This window comes from Equus quagga, chromosome 14 (genome assembly GCF_021613505.1).
Source record: "Equus quagga isolate Etosha38 chromosome 14, UCLA_HA_Equagga_1.0, whole genome shotgun sequence".
In the NCBI taxonomy this organism is placed as follows: Eukaryota; Metazoa; Chordata; class Mammalia; order Perissodactyla; family Equidae; genus Equus; species Equus quagga.
In genome coordinates, this window is record NC_060280.1 from 71,265,196 (window position 1) to 71,281,001 (window position 15,806).

At 35.3% G+C, this 15,806-nt stretch overlaps 1 protein-coding gene across 1 annotated transcript; it reads right to left on the reverse strand.

Annotated features, from left to right (window-relative positions):
* Positions 1-8,671: 8,671 nt before the first annotated feature.
* Positions 8,672-9,646, reverse strand: LOC124225588 (olfactory receptor 958-like). Its single transcript, XM_046638253.1, is given in 1 exon segment — positions 8,672-9,646. A coding segment is annotated over 1 exon segment (975 nt).
* Positions 9,647-15,806: the final 6,160 nt, after the last annotated feature.

Below are 15,806 nucleotides of genomic sequence, written 5' to 3' on the forward strand. Positions count from 1 at the left end.
CTCATGTCTAGTTAGACCTGGAAGATCAAAGAATGGCCTCACTGAGAAGAGCTTTCCCCAAAATCTAATACCTTCCTAGAACCTATTGGAAACTGATAATATGTATATATTAAAAAAGAAATCTTAATATTAATCATTTCAGTTCTGTAATTACCGTTTCACTTGGAGTACATCATTTATTTAATTTATATCTATTTTCTCAGAAGCAAACTAGAGACAACAAGAGACAGCATAGAAAGAGGGCAGAAAATAAACCTTACAGTTGGACATATCTGAGTTTAAATGTCAAATCTACTCCCTACTCTGTGACTTTGGATAACTTTGGAAAATATCTCTAAATCTCCTCTGTATCTGTATATGTAGTATAAAACTATCTTATGATTCCTGTGAGGATTAATGCTTTAATGTATCTTAAGTCCCTAGTGTAATGCCTACTCCTACTCGCCCTTGTTAAAAAATCCATTCAAGATACTAATATTCTGATATTTATGAGCCTTTGTTCCACACAGTATTTCTTTTAGGTTGACTTGCAGCAGTCCTGAGATCATCTATTAATGTGAATGATTCATGAAACTGCTTTTTCCATCACCAGCCCCACAACTGAAAACCGAGAATTGTCTAGTGGGAATACAGTAAAACTGGACACAAAAAACAGTATTTAATGTAGGAAAAAGCAATAGATAATTGGCAATATTTTAAAAAGCCATCTTCTTTCAATATAAAATTTAGTCTCTCAGTAGCAATTATGTCTACAATATGACTGAATATATACAATCCCCATTAAGGTTTTCAAGGTTAAGCTTCATCAGTTAGAGAATATCTTAAGAAAATACCAAGGAGTCAACCACGTCAGTGTTTGCCCAAACTCAAATAGAGCCAATTCCCACGTTTTTCCCACCTTCCTCTAGTGCATATGACCCATCAGAAGATGAGGAAAAGAAAGCGCTCTACACAGAAGGCAGTTACACACCAGATTGAAGGGAAACAGCTGGCTCGGGCTGAAGCAGGCCCCACATCCACCCTCCCCTGTTTCCTTTCCTTTTAGATGCTGTGGAACACGAGGGCCAGGCTCTGAGGCCAGAAAAGCTGAGAAATCCTCTTTCTCAGACTCAGTCTCTCAGGCCTGACAGTCTAGATCCGACAGTGCCTCTGGACCCTGAGTGAAGGAGCAGCATTCATTCCCCCAAGAGAGAATAAACGTCTTTAGTGTTCCGTTGGGACTCCCTTCCCTCGTGAGCAGCAACTTAAAAGTCTGTAAAGCAGAGGGAGCAATTAGACTAGAGACTTTTCTCTCTTCTCTCCCTCCTTCTTTCTCCCCACTGCCTCTCCCTCATTATTTCTTAGACTAAAACAATTATGTAGCAGCATTTAGTAGTTTTTAAATCTCTCTGATTAGCAATAACTCTTGGGCATGTTTTTCCACTGCTGGAGTACCATTCATTGGATTCAGATATTTGAAATTGCCCAGTGATCCAGGCCTTGGAAGATCTATGTTTGGAGAAAATTCTGGGGATTAGGAAAATAACTACTTAAAGAAAACAGGCAAGAATCCCATCTTGGTGTTAAAATAAAACACACCTACAACCGTTTTCCCCATAATTAGTTTTATAATTCTCGCAACGTTCACTTCTTCAACTGCCAGAATTCATATCTTACCATTTTCTAAAATCTCTTCTGTTTATTTTCCCATTAGACTGCTACTGATATTTCTTTCAGCATGCTTTAGTTACTGTAACTCAGTTCAATTTCTTTTTTAAAGAATTCAGTCTGCTGACTGCTGTGTGGAAAGTGGATCAGAGCAAACAAGAATAGAATTTGGTAGGGCTGTTAGCACATTATTTTTACTGGCTGTCTAAAGAAACAAGCACATGCACCTACTAAAAATGCTATGTCTAATCATTTTAATAATTGTGATGAAGGAAAAGCCTCAAAATGACAAAGTTTAGGTAACTTTTAAAACATTTTAATACTCATTGTCCTTTTTTATGCCAAGGCATTCAGAAAGATTTATGTCTCCATGGTTTTGAAATCATAATTACTGCTTACGGAGAATCTCCTTTTTTTTTTAACCAGACTGTTCAAGGTCCTTTTATTTCATCCTTGCATCAACCCCATGAGCTAAATGACATTTTCTTTTTAAGGACGAAAGTAGGGGTGAAAAAGATCAAATAATTACCAAAGTCTACTTCAAAAGTCAGTCACTGACTTTGGATTTGAAGTTTAGTCGGTCTGCATTTAAAACTTGAGTTCAATTCCTACCAAATAGAATAAATATTCTGAGTCTTAATTTAAAAAGTAAACGTGCTTAGTGACATATTTCTACCTATTTTTCTGTTCTGTAGCTTTGCTTTAAAAATGAAGCTATTGAGAGGCTGGCCCAGTGGCACAGTGGTTAAGTTTGCACATTCCAATTCGGCAGCCAGGGTTCGCTGGTTCGGATCTCGGGTATGGACCTACGTGCTGCTTGTCAAGCCATGCTGTGGAAGGTGTCACACATATAAAGTAGAGGATGATGGGCATGGATGTTAGCTCAGGGCTAATCTTCCTCTAAATAAATAAATAAATAAATAAATAAATAATGAAGCTATTAAACCAGATCATCATAAAATTCAACAATTTTAAGTGTCCAATTGAATGAGAATGTACTTACAAAGAGTATATACTCATAGAGTTGTGCAATCATCACCACAGTTTTACATTTCCCTCATACTAAAAAGAAACCTCTTGCCCATTTACAAGCGTTTCCATTCCTACTCCCAGCTCTAGGCAATTAATATATTTTCTGTCTCTCTATATTTGCCCTTTTTAGATATTTCTTACAAGTGGAATCATAAAATATATGTTCTCTTTTATCTGACTCCTTTCACTGAACATAATGTTTTTGAGATTCATCTCTGCTGTTGCATGCATTAGTATTTTGTTCCTTTATATTGATGAATAGTAATCTATTGTGTGCATATTTCTATTTCCTGAACCATTGGCTAAGATTCTCATATTATTCTTGGTGCCTACAGATCTCTAAAAGATTATTGGTATAATTAGAAACATTTTGAAGATCTTGAAATCTTTATTATCATAATCCAGTGAAAAATGAATGTGTCATGTTTTAAACAGCCCAGTGTATGAATTCTGAATATGGGTGAATAGATAGATAGATAGAGAGAGAGAGAGAGAGAGAGAGATAGATGTGTATATTTCCATGGCTTTGATTATTGCGTTCCAGCTTATCTTCTCAATTTCTTCCTTCCAAGTCACTATGAAAAGAAGTGCTGAATTAATGAAAATCAGCCCAACACTGAAGTAATTTATAATTAGTAATGAGCCACAATCTTCCTTTTTTCAATTGCTCTTATTATAAATTTAACATTTCACTTTACCTTGTATTAATTCCAAGGATTAATTCTTCAAGATATTTATATATATATATATCATTACTATCCCTACGACTGATTGAAACATACACACACACATTAGGAAAAAACATAGCCATAATGAATTTCAAAATATACCATCTCATTTCCACTTCCCAGAATTTCTGTTCTTAGTAAAATCTCCAGAGTTACTGAAGTAGCCATGTAATAGCCCCAAATTGTATCATTCTCTATGTTACGTGTAATTCCTAAACCTTACGTACCATCAATTCATTCAATAAGTATCTGTTGCAGAAATTCATTTGTCACCCAGCCAGATTAAATCAGTTTCACAGGACATTCACTTTTAAAAGACTAATATATATATATATGATTTGTAGATGAATTTGCAAATATTTGATTAATACACATTATATATGAATATCAATGTATAAATATACAAGAAGAAATAAAACCTCGTATTCACTAGAATGCCTGTGTTAGTGGGTCAGCACATTCTTTTTCAAATAGTAAAATTTTGCATTCAAAGCAAAATACTCTCTCAGGAGGCTGTTGGTGAGTGGAATGTAAAATTAAAGCAGAGTGAACCGCATGATTGTCTCCAAGTGGTCTCCTGCTGCAATAATTTGACACACTTTTCTTTACTATAGCAGTATATTTGTCAGGCAGCTGAAACGTCCGGTCTGCTGGTATTTCCTCTTCCCTGGAGTTGAAAGATATACTATCCATTTGTTCAACATCTGCTTCTTGATTATTTGTCAACAGTTTAATCAAGGTACAGTTTAAATATCATAAAAGTCGACAGTTGCAAGTGTACCATTTAAATATTTTTAGTAAATTTATAGCGTTGTGCAAACATTGTCAAAATTCAGAATGTTTCCATCACCCCCCAAATTTCCTTGGGGCTAATGTGCAATCAATTCCTATTCCTACGCTACTCTCCAAGAAACCAGACAATAATTGGCTTTTGCTTCTATAAATCTATCTTTTCTAGGCATTTCATATAAATGGGAGGTAGCCTTTTGAAACTGGCTTCTTTCACTTAGCATAATGTTGTTGAGGTCCATCTATTCTGTAACACGTAAAAATAGTTTGTCTTTTGTATTGTCAAATAATATTCCATAGTATGAATGTACCATATTTGTTTATCTTTTCACTAGATAATGGACATGTGGAATGTTTCTAATTTTGAATACTATGGATAATACTTCTATGAAAAATTGCATACAGATATTTGTGTGTATTCATTCCCTTTTCATCTACTGGCAAAGATTGTAAATTCCTCTTTGAGATTTTGATAAGATTATCATACTATCTTCTTTCTGATATCAGTATTAAGTCTCATAAAATCAAATTAAATTATAGAGTGATTTTTGTAGATATCCAGTCTCACCACTTACATGTTTATTCTTACTACTTACTGTCTCAAAGAATGCCCTTTTCCTGATCCTTTGTGTCAGCCTACTACAGCACTTTATAGACACCGTGCAGATATGAGGAAATATCTGATAACTGTCAGAGATAAGTCATTTCAAAATAGCTTGATGGATATCCAGATGTGTGACTGTACTGGGCTGACCTAAAGGAATATGATTGAGGTGTGAAAAGTTGAAAAGAGTCTCTAGTCCAATGGGTGCAGAGGCAGCTATGAATTATTCATCCCTTCATAGGTTTACTGGAGCAAAGTTTCCCCAAGGATAAGTTTTTATAAACTTTGATCCAAAGACAGTAGTTGATAGCTCTTTCACTGATTCAAACAGGAACAGGATTTTTAAAGTTTAGAGCAGATCGCAGGAAGTACCTACAAAGCAAAGAGGACTTTGTGACATGTATTAGATCCATGGAGAGATATTATGTGCAATTTTTTACCTCAGAAAGATTGCAGACTAATTCAGCAGATAAGTCATTTATTAAAATGGCTTGTTATTTTACTTTTTAAAATAATTTGTTTATTACAGTGAGGGCTCCTGTCAGTAGAGAGCCCTCTTTTTCCTAGAAAACAAGAACACTAACTGGTCACCTTGATGTATAAAGAATTTTAAAAATATTTTAGAATCATATTTATCAGAATTCTTTTCTTAAGGTGCCATTCCATTCATTTCAGGGGTACTATTTCAATTCATTCCAAAGTGCCAGCTAGGAGGAGTACTAGTGTTGAAGTTAGCCAAGTTGAGTGTTACAGAGCATAAATTGAATAATAAATTTGATGCTCCTTATCTCCAGGCAAGTACTTTAGGTTTCATCTTTTGCTAAATTTTCAGTTTCTTTCCTTCATTGGCCTTGGTGTGTTCATCTAAATTTGAGTTTTCACAGTTCCTTTGATTTTTTCTTTTGTGAGAAAGATTGGCCCTGTGCTAACATCTGTTGCCAATCTTTCTCTGAGCTAACGTGTTTTTCATGAGTTTCTGTGTGTGTGTGTGTGAGGAAGATTGGGCCTGAGCTAACATCTATTACCAGTCTTCCTCTATTTTATGTGTGATGCCACCGCAGTGTGGCTTAATGAGTGGTTCTAGGTCTGGGCCCAGGATCCAGGCCTGCGAAACCTGGGCCGCCAAAGCAGAGCATGCAAAGTTAAGCACTATGCCACTGGGCTGGCCCCTCAATTCCCTTGATTTTTATTCAAAGCCTTTATCCCAATCGTGTATTAGGTATTTGTTCCACTTCCATCTTATCCAATATGTTTTATACTCCATAAAGACAGGGATACTATATATCTTGTTCACTACTATCTCCTCTTTGGCTATATATATTATATAAATTTACAAATAGTAAACTGCCGATAAATATTTGATGTTACCCTAATGGCTGCCCATCTGACTAATTGTTTTCTAGGCTAGTCATTGATTCAAATGTTGAATAATAACTTATGAATTATATAACTATCCAAAATGATATTATAAGAACTGTTATAATTTTTATGTCTTAATGACAAAGCAAATAATTTAAATAATAAGAAGTATCTGCTGATAGAAGAAAGAGATCTTTGTGGAATGAGATGTTTGGCGAAGGTGTGATGGAAAGGGTCGACGATGAACAAAAATCCAAAAGCTATGTGGTTCTCATATAGGCAGAAAGGACTATAGTGGACAGTCTAAATTGCGGAAACCATGTGAAGAAACATGAGGTACAGGATACATCTTTAGCATATAAAATAATCCTAAATGAACAGTTCCAGTAAGGGAAAAGTTTAAATATTGTGGACATATACTTGTGGTGGGGTAGTTGGAAATACATCAACAATTTTTTTGACACTCCCTCCAAATGGTGGAGCCTAATTTTCCTTCCACAGAGTGTGGGGTGGACGTAGTGACTTACTTCTAACAAAAAGAAAGTAAAAGCTGGAGTGACGGTATGTGACTTTGGACTAGATTACAAAAGGCCTGTGGCTTCTTCCTTAGATTTTCTTGTGGATCACTCAGCTGCCATTTTGTGGGAACATTTAGGTGACTATATGGAGAGGCCCATGCAGGGAGTGAGGAACAGAGGCCTTCTGCCAAGAGCCACGTAATGAGCCATCTTGGAAGCAGATCCCCCAGTCCCAGTTGTGCCTTCAGATGGCTGTAGCCTCCCCAGCAGGGGAGATCCCAAGACAAGATAGCCCAGCTAGGTACTCCAGGATTCTTGCCCCTCAGATACTGCAGGAGACAATAAGTGATTTTGTTTTAAAATGTTAAGTTTTAGACTAATTTGTTGTACTACAACAAATAATTAATACAATACCATGGATAGTGCCAGGAATCCAAGATCATTCCAATAAAGGAAACGTAGTGATATTGGCAACTGTTGTAGTAAATCAGGTAATTGTGTATAAATGCTTGATTTATATCACAGATGGGTAGATGTTGTTCCTCCCAAATACTTTTTCCCTTTTACTCTTTGTATAGGTAATTTAGTAAAACTCTATTCTGATCCCATCTGACACCAGGTAGATATATGTTTTTAAGTTAATCAGTCAATCAGTGACTGAGTGACTATTGCTGTAGAGTGGGAAAGAGCTGAAGTTATTATTTTCCCATCATTGCTTATTTCTATGAATATTACTCAGAGTGCTTCACTAGTTATGTCCAATGTCATCACTATTTTTCTATTCTGCAGTTACTTAATCTTCTTGTGCCTCAGTTTTCTCATCTATAATTGAGGAGAGTAATTGTACTTACCTAGTAGAGATGCTATTCAGATGACAGTTAACATGTGCAAAAAGTTAGAACAATAAATGATATATAGAAAGCATGATATAAGGATAGCTATTATTATTCAGAATTTATGATTCTTCAGTTCTTTGTGTAAAGCAGTAATATTGTAGTTCTAGATTAAGACTCCCTAGATGTGAATACTTTTCTGTCATTAGTTGTTTCATCTATAAAAGGAGGATATCAGAGTGTCTACTAAGGATTTTGTGAGTTAACAGTGAATACATGTAAACTGCTTAGAACACCATCATACACATAGTAAGAAGAGCTTGAATCTTAGCTCTTATTCTAAGTGTTTGAGTGGATGACTCTAAAGAGATAGGTAATTGGCCTGAAATCCACTTGATTCAATGTTAAAATTTAAATATTGAACGTTTCAAAAATAAATAATAGATATTGTTACTTATTCAATTTCAATTAATTATAGATCCATTAGATTTTCAAGAAACAGACCATACCTACAATGGATAGAGAACTCTGGCTCAAAAAGCCCTTCCTCTGCAAATTTTACAGAAATCCACTCTCCTACTTTATAAAGTAGATTAATGTCCAGCTTCTCACTTGAGACATAATGAGTAAAGTCTAACACCGAACTTCTTTGATGGCCAAAGAAATAAATCTCCAAATGGAATTATTTTGTAATGGGAAGATATGATTAAAGCTAAAGAAGCTATAAACTAAGTTTAAACTTAAATTTACATAAGTGTGCAATCCAACTTTTAAATTTCATACCCCGTTGACCATAAAACCTACCTTTATTGAACGGCTAGAAAGAACTTGTACTAGAATAGAGTGAGCCATACATTTTGAAAGGAAGGAAGGAAGGAAGACAGTTCATGGCCTCTAGACACTTGCATATTTATGGTAATCAATCAAAATAGAGTTCCCACAAGTACAGACTGTGTGAAGCAGAAAAGATATATTGTTTTGGGAAATTCAAAAACAGAAAAAGCTAGGCTAATCTAAAAAGCTTCCTTGAGGGAGTAAACAAGTGACTCAGTCCACTTTCACTACATGTGACTATTAGGACTCCAGAGAAACACCTGATAGTAGCTTTGTCCATCTTGATATTTGGTAATAAGACTAGTGGAAAAGAATTAGCCCTTTTCCTTATACTCCAGAACTGTGGACCATTTGACTTAATACTTTCCTCAAAGCCAATTTCACATCCTTGTTTCTCAAAGTGTAAATCAAAGGGTTAAGTGAAGGAGTGACAATATTATTTAACACCTGAATAACAGAATCTAGCCAGGGGCTTGAAGCAGGCCTGAGATAGATGAGCATCACAGGTCCATAGAACAAGAGGATTGAAATCAGGTGAGCACTGCAGGTTGAAAATGTCCGGCTCCTCCCTTCAAAGGAGCTGATTTTCAATATGGAAAGGAAGATGCGACCATAGGAAGTAAGGATAAGGAAAAAGCATGTAAGAGTCACAATATCCACATTAGTAAAACTCAGTGTCTGAGCTAGAGAGGTGTCTGTACAGGCCAGGGGTAGCACCACTGGGATATCACAGAAGAAACTATCTACCTCAATGGGGCCACAATAGGATAACTTAAAGACAAGAAATGTGAGGATACTTCCATGTAGACAGCCACCCAGCCATGTGCCCAATGTCAAGCCAGTACACACTCTGTGATTCATAATAACTGTGTATTGCAATGGGTGACAAATAGCCACAAAGCGGTCATAGGCCATCACAGTGTAGAGGAAACACTCAGTACCACCCAAGAAGTGGTAAAAGAAGATCTGGGATGCACAGCCCTGGTAAGAGATGGTCCGGCTTTGCCCCATCAGGTAGAGCATCATTTTGGGGGAACTCACTGAAGGGAAAAATATGTCAAACACTGCCAAGTTTCCCAGGAAGAAATACATGGGTGTGTGAAGGTTGGAGGAAACCAGAATGATGAGGAAGATGAGCAGGTTCCCCAGCAAGGTTAGGAGGTAGAAGGCTAAAAACAGGACAAATAGCATGTTCTCCAGCCCTTCAGAATTAGGAATTCCTAGCAGGATGAATTCCATCACGGAACTGTAGTTCTGCATGTTCATACATCCAGCAGTCCTGGAAAATCAAGCAATAATCATGATATAAGATCACAAATAACCAAGAAAATATCTTCCTAATTCAGTTATTTCTATCTAAGACAGTGGCTGCAAGCAAAAGAAGGCCAAAAGAGGAAAAGGAGACCAATAATAAATCTGGCCCTACAGCTAAATAATGTGCCATGTTTGGCCTCAGTTATTTTGTGCGTTAAATTAGGTAGCAGAATAGTGTATCTTTATAGATGTCAAACTTCTTAAAGTCTTCAACACTTAATGTCAATTTTATGCAGCTTCTTCCAATTTGATTTAACATCACACAAACTGACATATTTCATTACTATCTTCTCCACGGAAAACTTGTCATCATGTGATAACTTCACTTTAATATCAGCCAATTCATAGTTAGTTGGTAAATAGTCCAATTACCCAAGTATATGCATATAAAAATGTGAATCTACACAGAAATTATATACACTTACCTATTTATATTTATTTTCAGCAATACTCTTTCAATTTTGTGGCATTTATACTTTTTAAAAGTATACAATTCATATTTACAACCTCCTCACACACATATAGAAACTGGATTGAGACTAGAAGAAAGCATGGCATAGGTAATAGAAATAACTACTGAATTCTCCTAGAAATGCATCCTTCCTCAGCTAGATGTTATTTCCACACTGCAGACCTTGCAAACCTAAATTTCAATGACACTAATGTTATTTATCTTTGTTAATTTATGTCACTGATAGATAAACCAAAAAAACTCAGTTAGATTTTCTGAAGGCCCAATATCTCCTTCTATTCATTTATATCCCATTTTATGTTAGCCCTCCATATGTTGTCACTGGATGTAACTAATTTCCTCTACTTGTGATCAATATTTGTTCATGGCAAATAATCTGATAATTCTATTTATACTAATTTATAAATTGCTGATTTGTTACCATTTCCTACATTATTTCTATTTTTGCAAGGATAAAGGCTTACACCATGGAGAAAAATCTCAGTAAGTAGAATTAGGGCAAGAAGGAAGCGGAGGAAACAAGAGCTCTTCAGACCATTCTTGTAATCAATCTGTATAGCCAAGCCCCTAGATAAAGCTTGTTCTGCTAAAATGTCTGAATATATTGTAATCCTGACAATGATATAGACAGGAAGAAAATAAAAGACTTCTTTCCAGCCCTAAATGCAATTTAAACATTGAGCTTGGACCACGGCAATCACTTTAATCTCACAAACATTTGTTCTCTATCTACCTGCTGGAAATATAAAGATGAATCAAATAAAACACTATTCCTTAAAGAGTTTACTCTAGAGTTATATTAAAAAAACCAGTTTCTAATCCCGACCTTGATTCCACTATTTGCACCTCTGGGGTCATAAGCAACATACTTGACCTCTCTGAGCCTCATCTACTGTGAAAGAGTAATGGATAACAATGTTGTCAGCTTCATGGGGTCTTTGTGAGGATTGAATTTGTTTCAAAAATAAAATGGCTTGCTCAGTGCTTGGTACTCAGTAGTAAATGGCAATATTATTTTAACAACTAACCTGGTGCATATAAGTCTCTGATAATGTGGGTGATAATTTAGTAACAACCAAAGCATTGCAGATGCGGTAAAGATATAAGAAATGGACTTGAAAAAGGATTTGTGAGATTTGAAAAAAGGGAAAGTAAATAAAGTCAACTGATCTTTGACAAAAGAGCAAAGGTAATATAACAGAGAAAAGATAGTTCTAACAAATGGCTCTGGAGTAACAGGGCATCTGCATCCAAACAAGTGAATCTAGACACAGGCCCTACACTCTTCAAAAATTAACTCAAAATGGATCATAGACCTAAAGGTGAAATGCAAAACTGTAAAACTCTTAGAAGATGACATAGGAAAAAACCTAAATGACCTTGGGTATGATGAATTTTTGATACAACACCAAATAACGATTCATGAGACAAATATTTGATAAGCTGAACTTCATTAAACTTAAAAAAAATAAACTTCTGCTTTTTAAAAGCTTCTATCAAGAGAATGAGAATACAGGCCACAGAGTGAGAGAAAATATTTTAAAAGATACATATGATAAAGGACAATTATTTAAAATATACAAAGAATTCTTAAAATTCAATAATAAGAAAACAAACAACTCAGTTACAAATTGGGCCACAGACCTTAGCAGACACTTCACCAAAGAAGATACACAGATGGAAAATAATTATATGGAAGGTGTCATATGTCATATGTCATAAAGGAACTGCAAATTTAAAAAATGACGTACCATTACAAAACTATTAGAATGGCCAAAATCCAGAATATTGGCAACACCAAATACTGCTGAGGGCGTTAATCAACAAGAACCATCATTCTTTTCTGGTGGACATGCAAACTGGTACAGCCAATTTGGAAGACAGTTTGGTGATTTCTCACAAAACTAAATATACATTTACCATATGAACCAGCAGTCTTGGTCATTGATATTTACACAAAGGAGTTGAAAATTTATGTCCACACAAAACTGTGTGCATGGATGTTTAGAGAAGCTTTACTCATAATTGCTAAGACTTGGAAGCCACCAAGATGTCCTTCAGTAGGTGAAAGGGCAAATAAACTATGGTAATCCATACAAAAGAATATAATTCAGTGCTAAAAAGAAATAAGCTCTCAAGCCATGCAAAGACATGTATGAATCTTAAATACATATAACTAAGTGAGAGAAGTCTATCTGAAAAGGCTACATAGTATATGATTCCAACTATAGGATATTCTGGAGACAGTGGTTGCCAGGAGTTGAGGGCAGGGGAAGAATGAATAGGTGGAGCAGAGAGAATTTTTAGGGCAGTAAAAATACTGTGTATGACACTATAATGGTGGATACATGTCATTATACATTTATCCAAACCCACGGAATGTACAACACTGAGAGTGGACCCTAAGGTAAACTACGGACTGTGGGTTATTATGATGTGTTGATGTGGATTTATTTGTAACAAATGTACTATCCTGAAGGGGGATGTTTGATAATGGAGAAGGCTATGTGTGCGTAGAGGAATTGGGTATATAGGAAATCTGTATTTCACTCAGTTTGTTGTGAACCTAAAAATGCCCCTAAAAAGTAAAGGCTCTTTTTAAAAAGGGCAGAGCAACACACAGAGGTTAGAAATACATACATTATTTTCATGACACCCACAACAGAGCATTATGTAAATATACTAGAAGAATTAAAAGATCTCTTTGTAGGCTGGAAGAGTATAAACTCTCCCTTTATCTTAAACTTTCAAAGTCAGCAACCAAATTCACTAAGATGTCAGGTCCAAACTTGCCTTAGGCAAAAGTGTACATTTCACAAATTACCTTCGATATAGTTTCAAAATCCTTCTCACTCTTCCTCTGTGGTCAGCACTCAATGCCTTATCTCCAACCAAACCTATTCTCAAGAAAGAATATGACATCAGTCCACGAAAAAAAAAGCTAAGACCAGATCTTGCATAATCATAATGTCATTTGGAAAATGACTGAATTTTCATCACAGAAGATTTTCAAGCAGAACCTATAGGCTCATCTCTTTGGGAAATGGAAGAAGGAATCATTCTCCTGCAAAGGAGAGTAAATTAGATCTTTTCTTCCAACTGTAAATTTAAAATTTTATGTTATCAGCTTTTTTGTAAATTTTGTGTTTTACCATCACCTCCTTCACTGATATTTGCAACTTAACCCTTAGTCTTTAACTACTGAATGGAAATATATAGGCCTGTCAAACGAAGTTCTCATATTGATAAGAAGAGTAGATTGATACTGACAAGAAGACTATTTGTTAAGAGTGGGGATAATTTTTAATTTTTATACTAACAGCAAAATAGAATACGTGAACAAAGAATCTATCCTCTTCAATATCACCCACTTTGCCCTATAAACCATTCTCCTGCCACACAAGCACACCTCTCTCTAAGACTTCCCCCCTTCATTTCTTCCTTGGTGCAGACTTACTGATGGAGCACCGAACTCAGCAACATATACAAGTCTTCAGTTCCACAGTCCTCCTTCTTCAGGTGGTTTAGCATTGAAATGACTAGGAAAATCAGAGAGTAGAAATAGAACAGAGGGAGAGAAAAGGAAAGAGATAATATAAGCAGAACAAGAGTCAAATAGAAGCAGTAAAGTTTTAGACACACGCCAGTTAGTGGAACACACATCTAACATGGGTAGAGAGGTTTTCCTAAAGTTTCTAGGCAAGAAGAATGTGTTCCTAAAGCCAAACCTCTACTTTGGAGTCAGAGGTCCTAGCACAGAGCCAGGGCTTTGCACCTTCTGCTCTTGAATCCAGAACACAGAGATGCAAAATTCAGCCCAGGCACATAGACTTGTCCTGAAATTCTAGATGTATAATGTTTGCAAACTGGAGAGTTTCTTTTGAGACAATGTCCCCAGTGGCCCAATCCCAACACTTAAGAAGCATGAATGAGCAAAGGAAGTAATTAGAGGCCCTCCTCTCTTTCCTCACACCCCTTTCCCATTACATATCTCATTATTTCATAATAAATGATATATTCATTGTACAAGTAGCATTGCAACCTTATAAACTACTTGGCAAACATTCAAAAAAGCAAGAAAAAATGTCATAGTTCCTCTACCTTAACATTACCAATGTTAACATTTTACTCTTTCTAATCACTGTACCACATGGTTATGGTATATTTTTAACTAGTTACAATCATGCTAGATATGTAGTTTTGCATATTTTCCTTTTAATTTAAAATTTTTAATTTATGATTATATTTCCTAAAATACATATATGTAGATAGGTAGACAGATATACACATAAAATGCACTATGATAAAATTCTTAAATCAGTTATTCATATATGAAACTTTATTAGAGATAAGCATAGCTAAGTAGAAATACTATAATAATCATGAATAATATTGTTTTTAAGATTGTTATCAAATTATGTACTTTGCTAGCAGCAGTGCTTATGAAGGCTGATTTTGCCAGCATAATGTATTAGCATATTTAAAAGTAGAAAGGTTGTTTCATAAGCAATTGACAACCAATTATTTTTTAATATGCATTTTTTGGTTATTCTTAAGGCTAAATATATTTATAAATTTCTGTTATTTTTAGGTTTTTTTAATTTTTTTTTTTTGGTGAGGAAGATTGGCCCTGAGCTAACATCCAGAGGTAATCTTCCTCTTTTTTTTGAAAAAGATTGTCCTAAGCTAACATCTGTGCCAATCTTCATCTATTTTGTATGTGGGACACCGCCAAAGCATGGCTTGATGAGCGGTGAGTAGGTCCGTGCCTGAGATCCAAACCTGCAAACACTGGACACTGAAGCAGAGCACACAAACTTAACCACTGTGCCAGCGGGTCAGGCCCTCAAATTTATTATTTTTATAGCAATTAAAACAATGTGGTGTTGATGTTGGTTTAGACAAATGGAATAGAAGAGAGCATAAAAAGCAGACCCCTTGAATACATGGATAATTGATTTTAGTCAAAGGTGGCATGAAAGATCATGGAGCAGTTTTTTTCAATAAATTATGTTTGGACAACTGGATAATCAAAGAAAAAATAAAATTAATCTCTTACCCATACCATATACAAAATCAATTCCAGGAGTTCTATAAACTCAAATCTATATGGCAAATAGTACAGCTTTTACAAGTTTAATTGGAGGAAATATTTTTGTACCTGGATATAGAAACTAGTAACACTAAGGGAAACATTAATAATTTTGCTTGCTTTAAAGTTGAGAATAACCTTAAAAGAGTAAAAAGAAAAAATGGGAGTCAGAGATGTTATTTATAGCACATATTACTAATAAGGACTCATACTCAATATGCAAAGGACTCCTAAAATGTATATATAAAAAAAGCCTGCCAATATGAAAGCAGACAAACTACTTGGGTAGGCTTCACAAAAGGAGAAATACAAACAGCCAATAAACGACAACAATGACTTCTGTTCAATCACTTTAATAATTAGGAAAATAACAATTAAAATTGCAGTAAGATTTTGCTTAAAGTAAATGTCAAATATCATTAATTACTAGAACTTTCACATTACTGAAGGGAGCATCAATTTATAGAACCATCTCAGAAAATAGTTCATTGCTTTCAAATAATTTGGGTAATATTTTTCTCATAATACAGAAATCTCTCTGTAGCAACCCATGCACACATGCATCAGGATAGCATATGAGTACT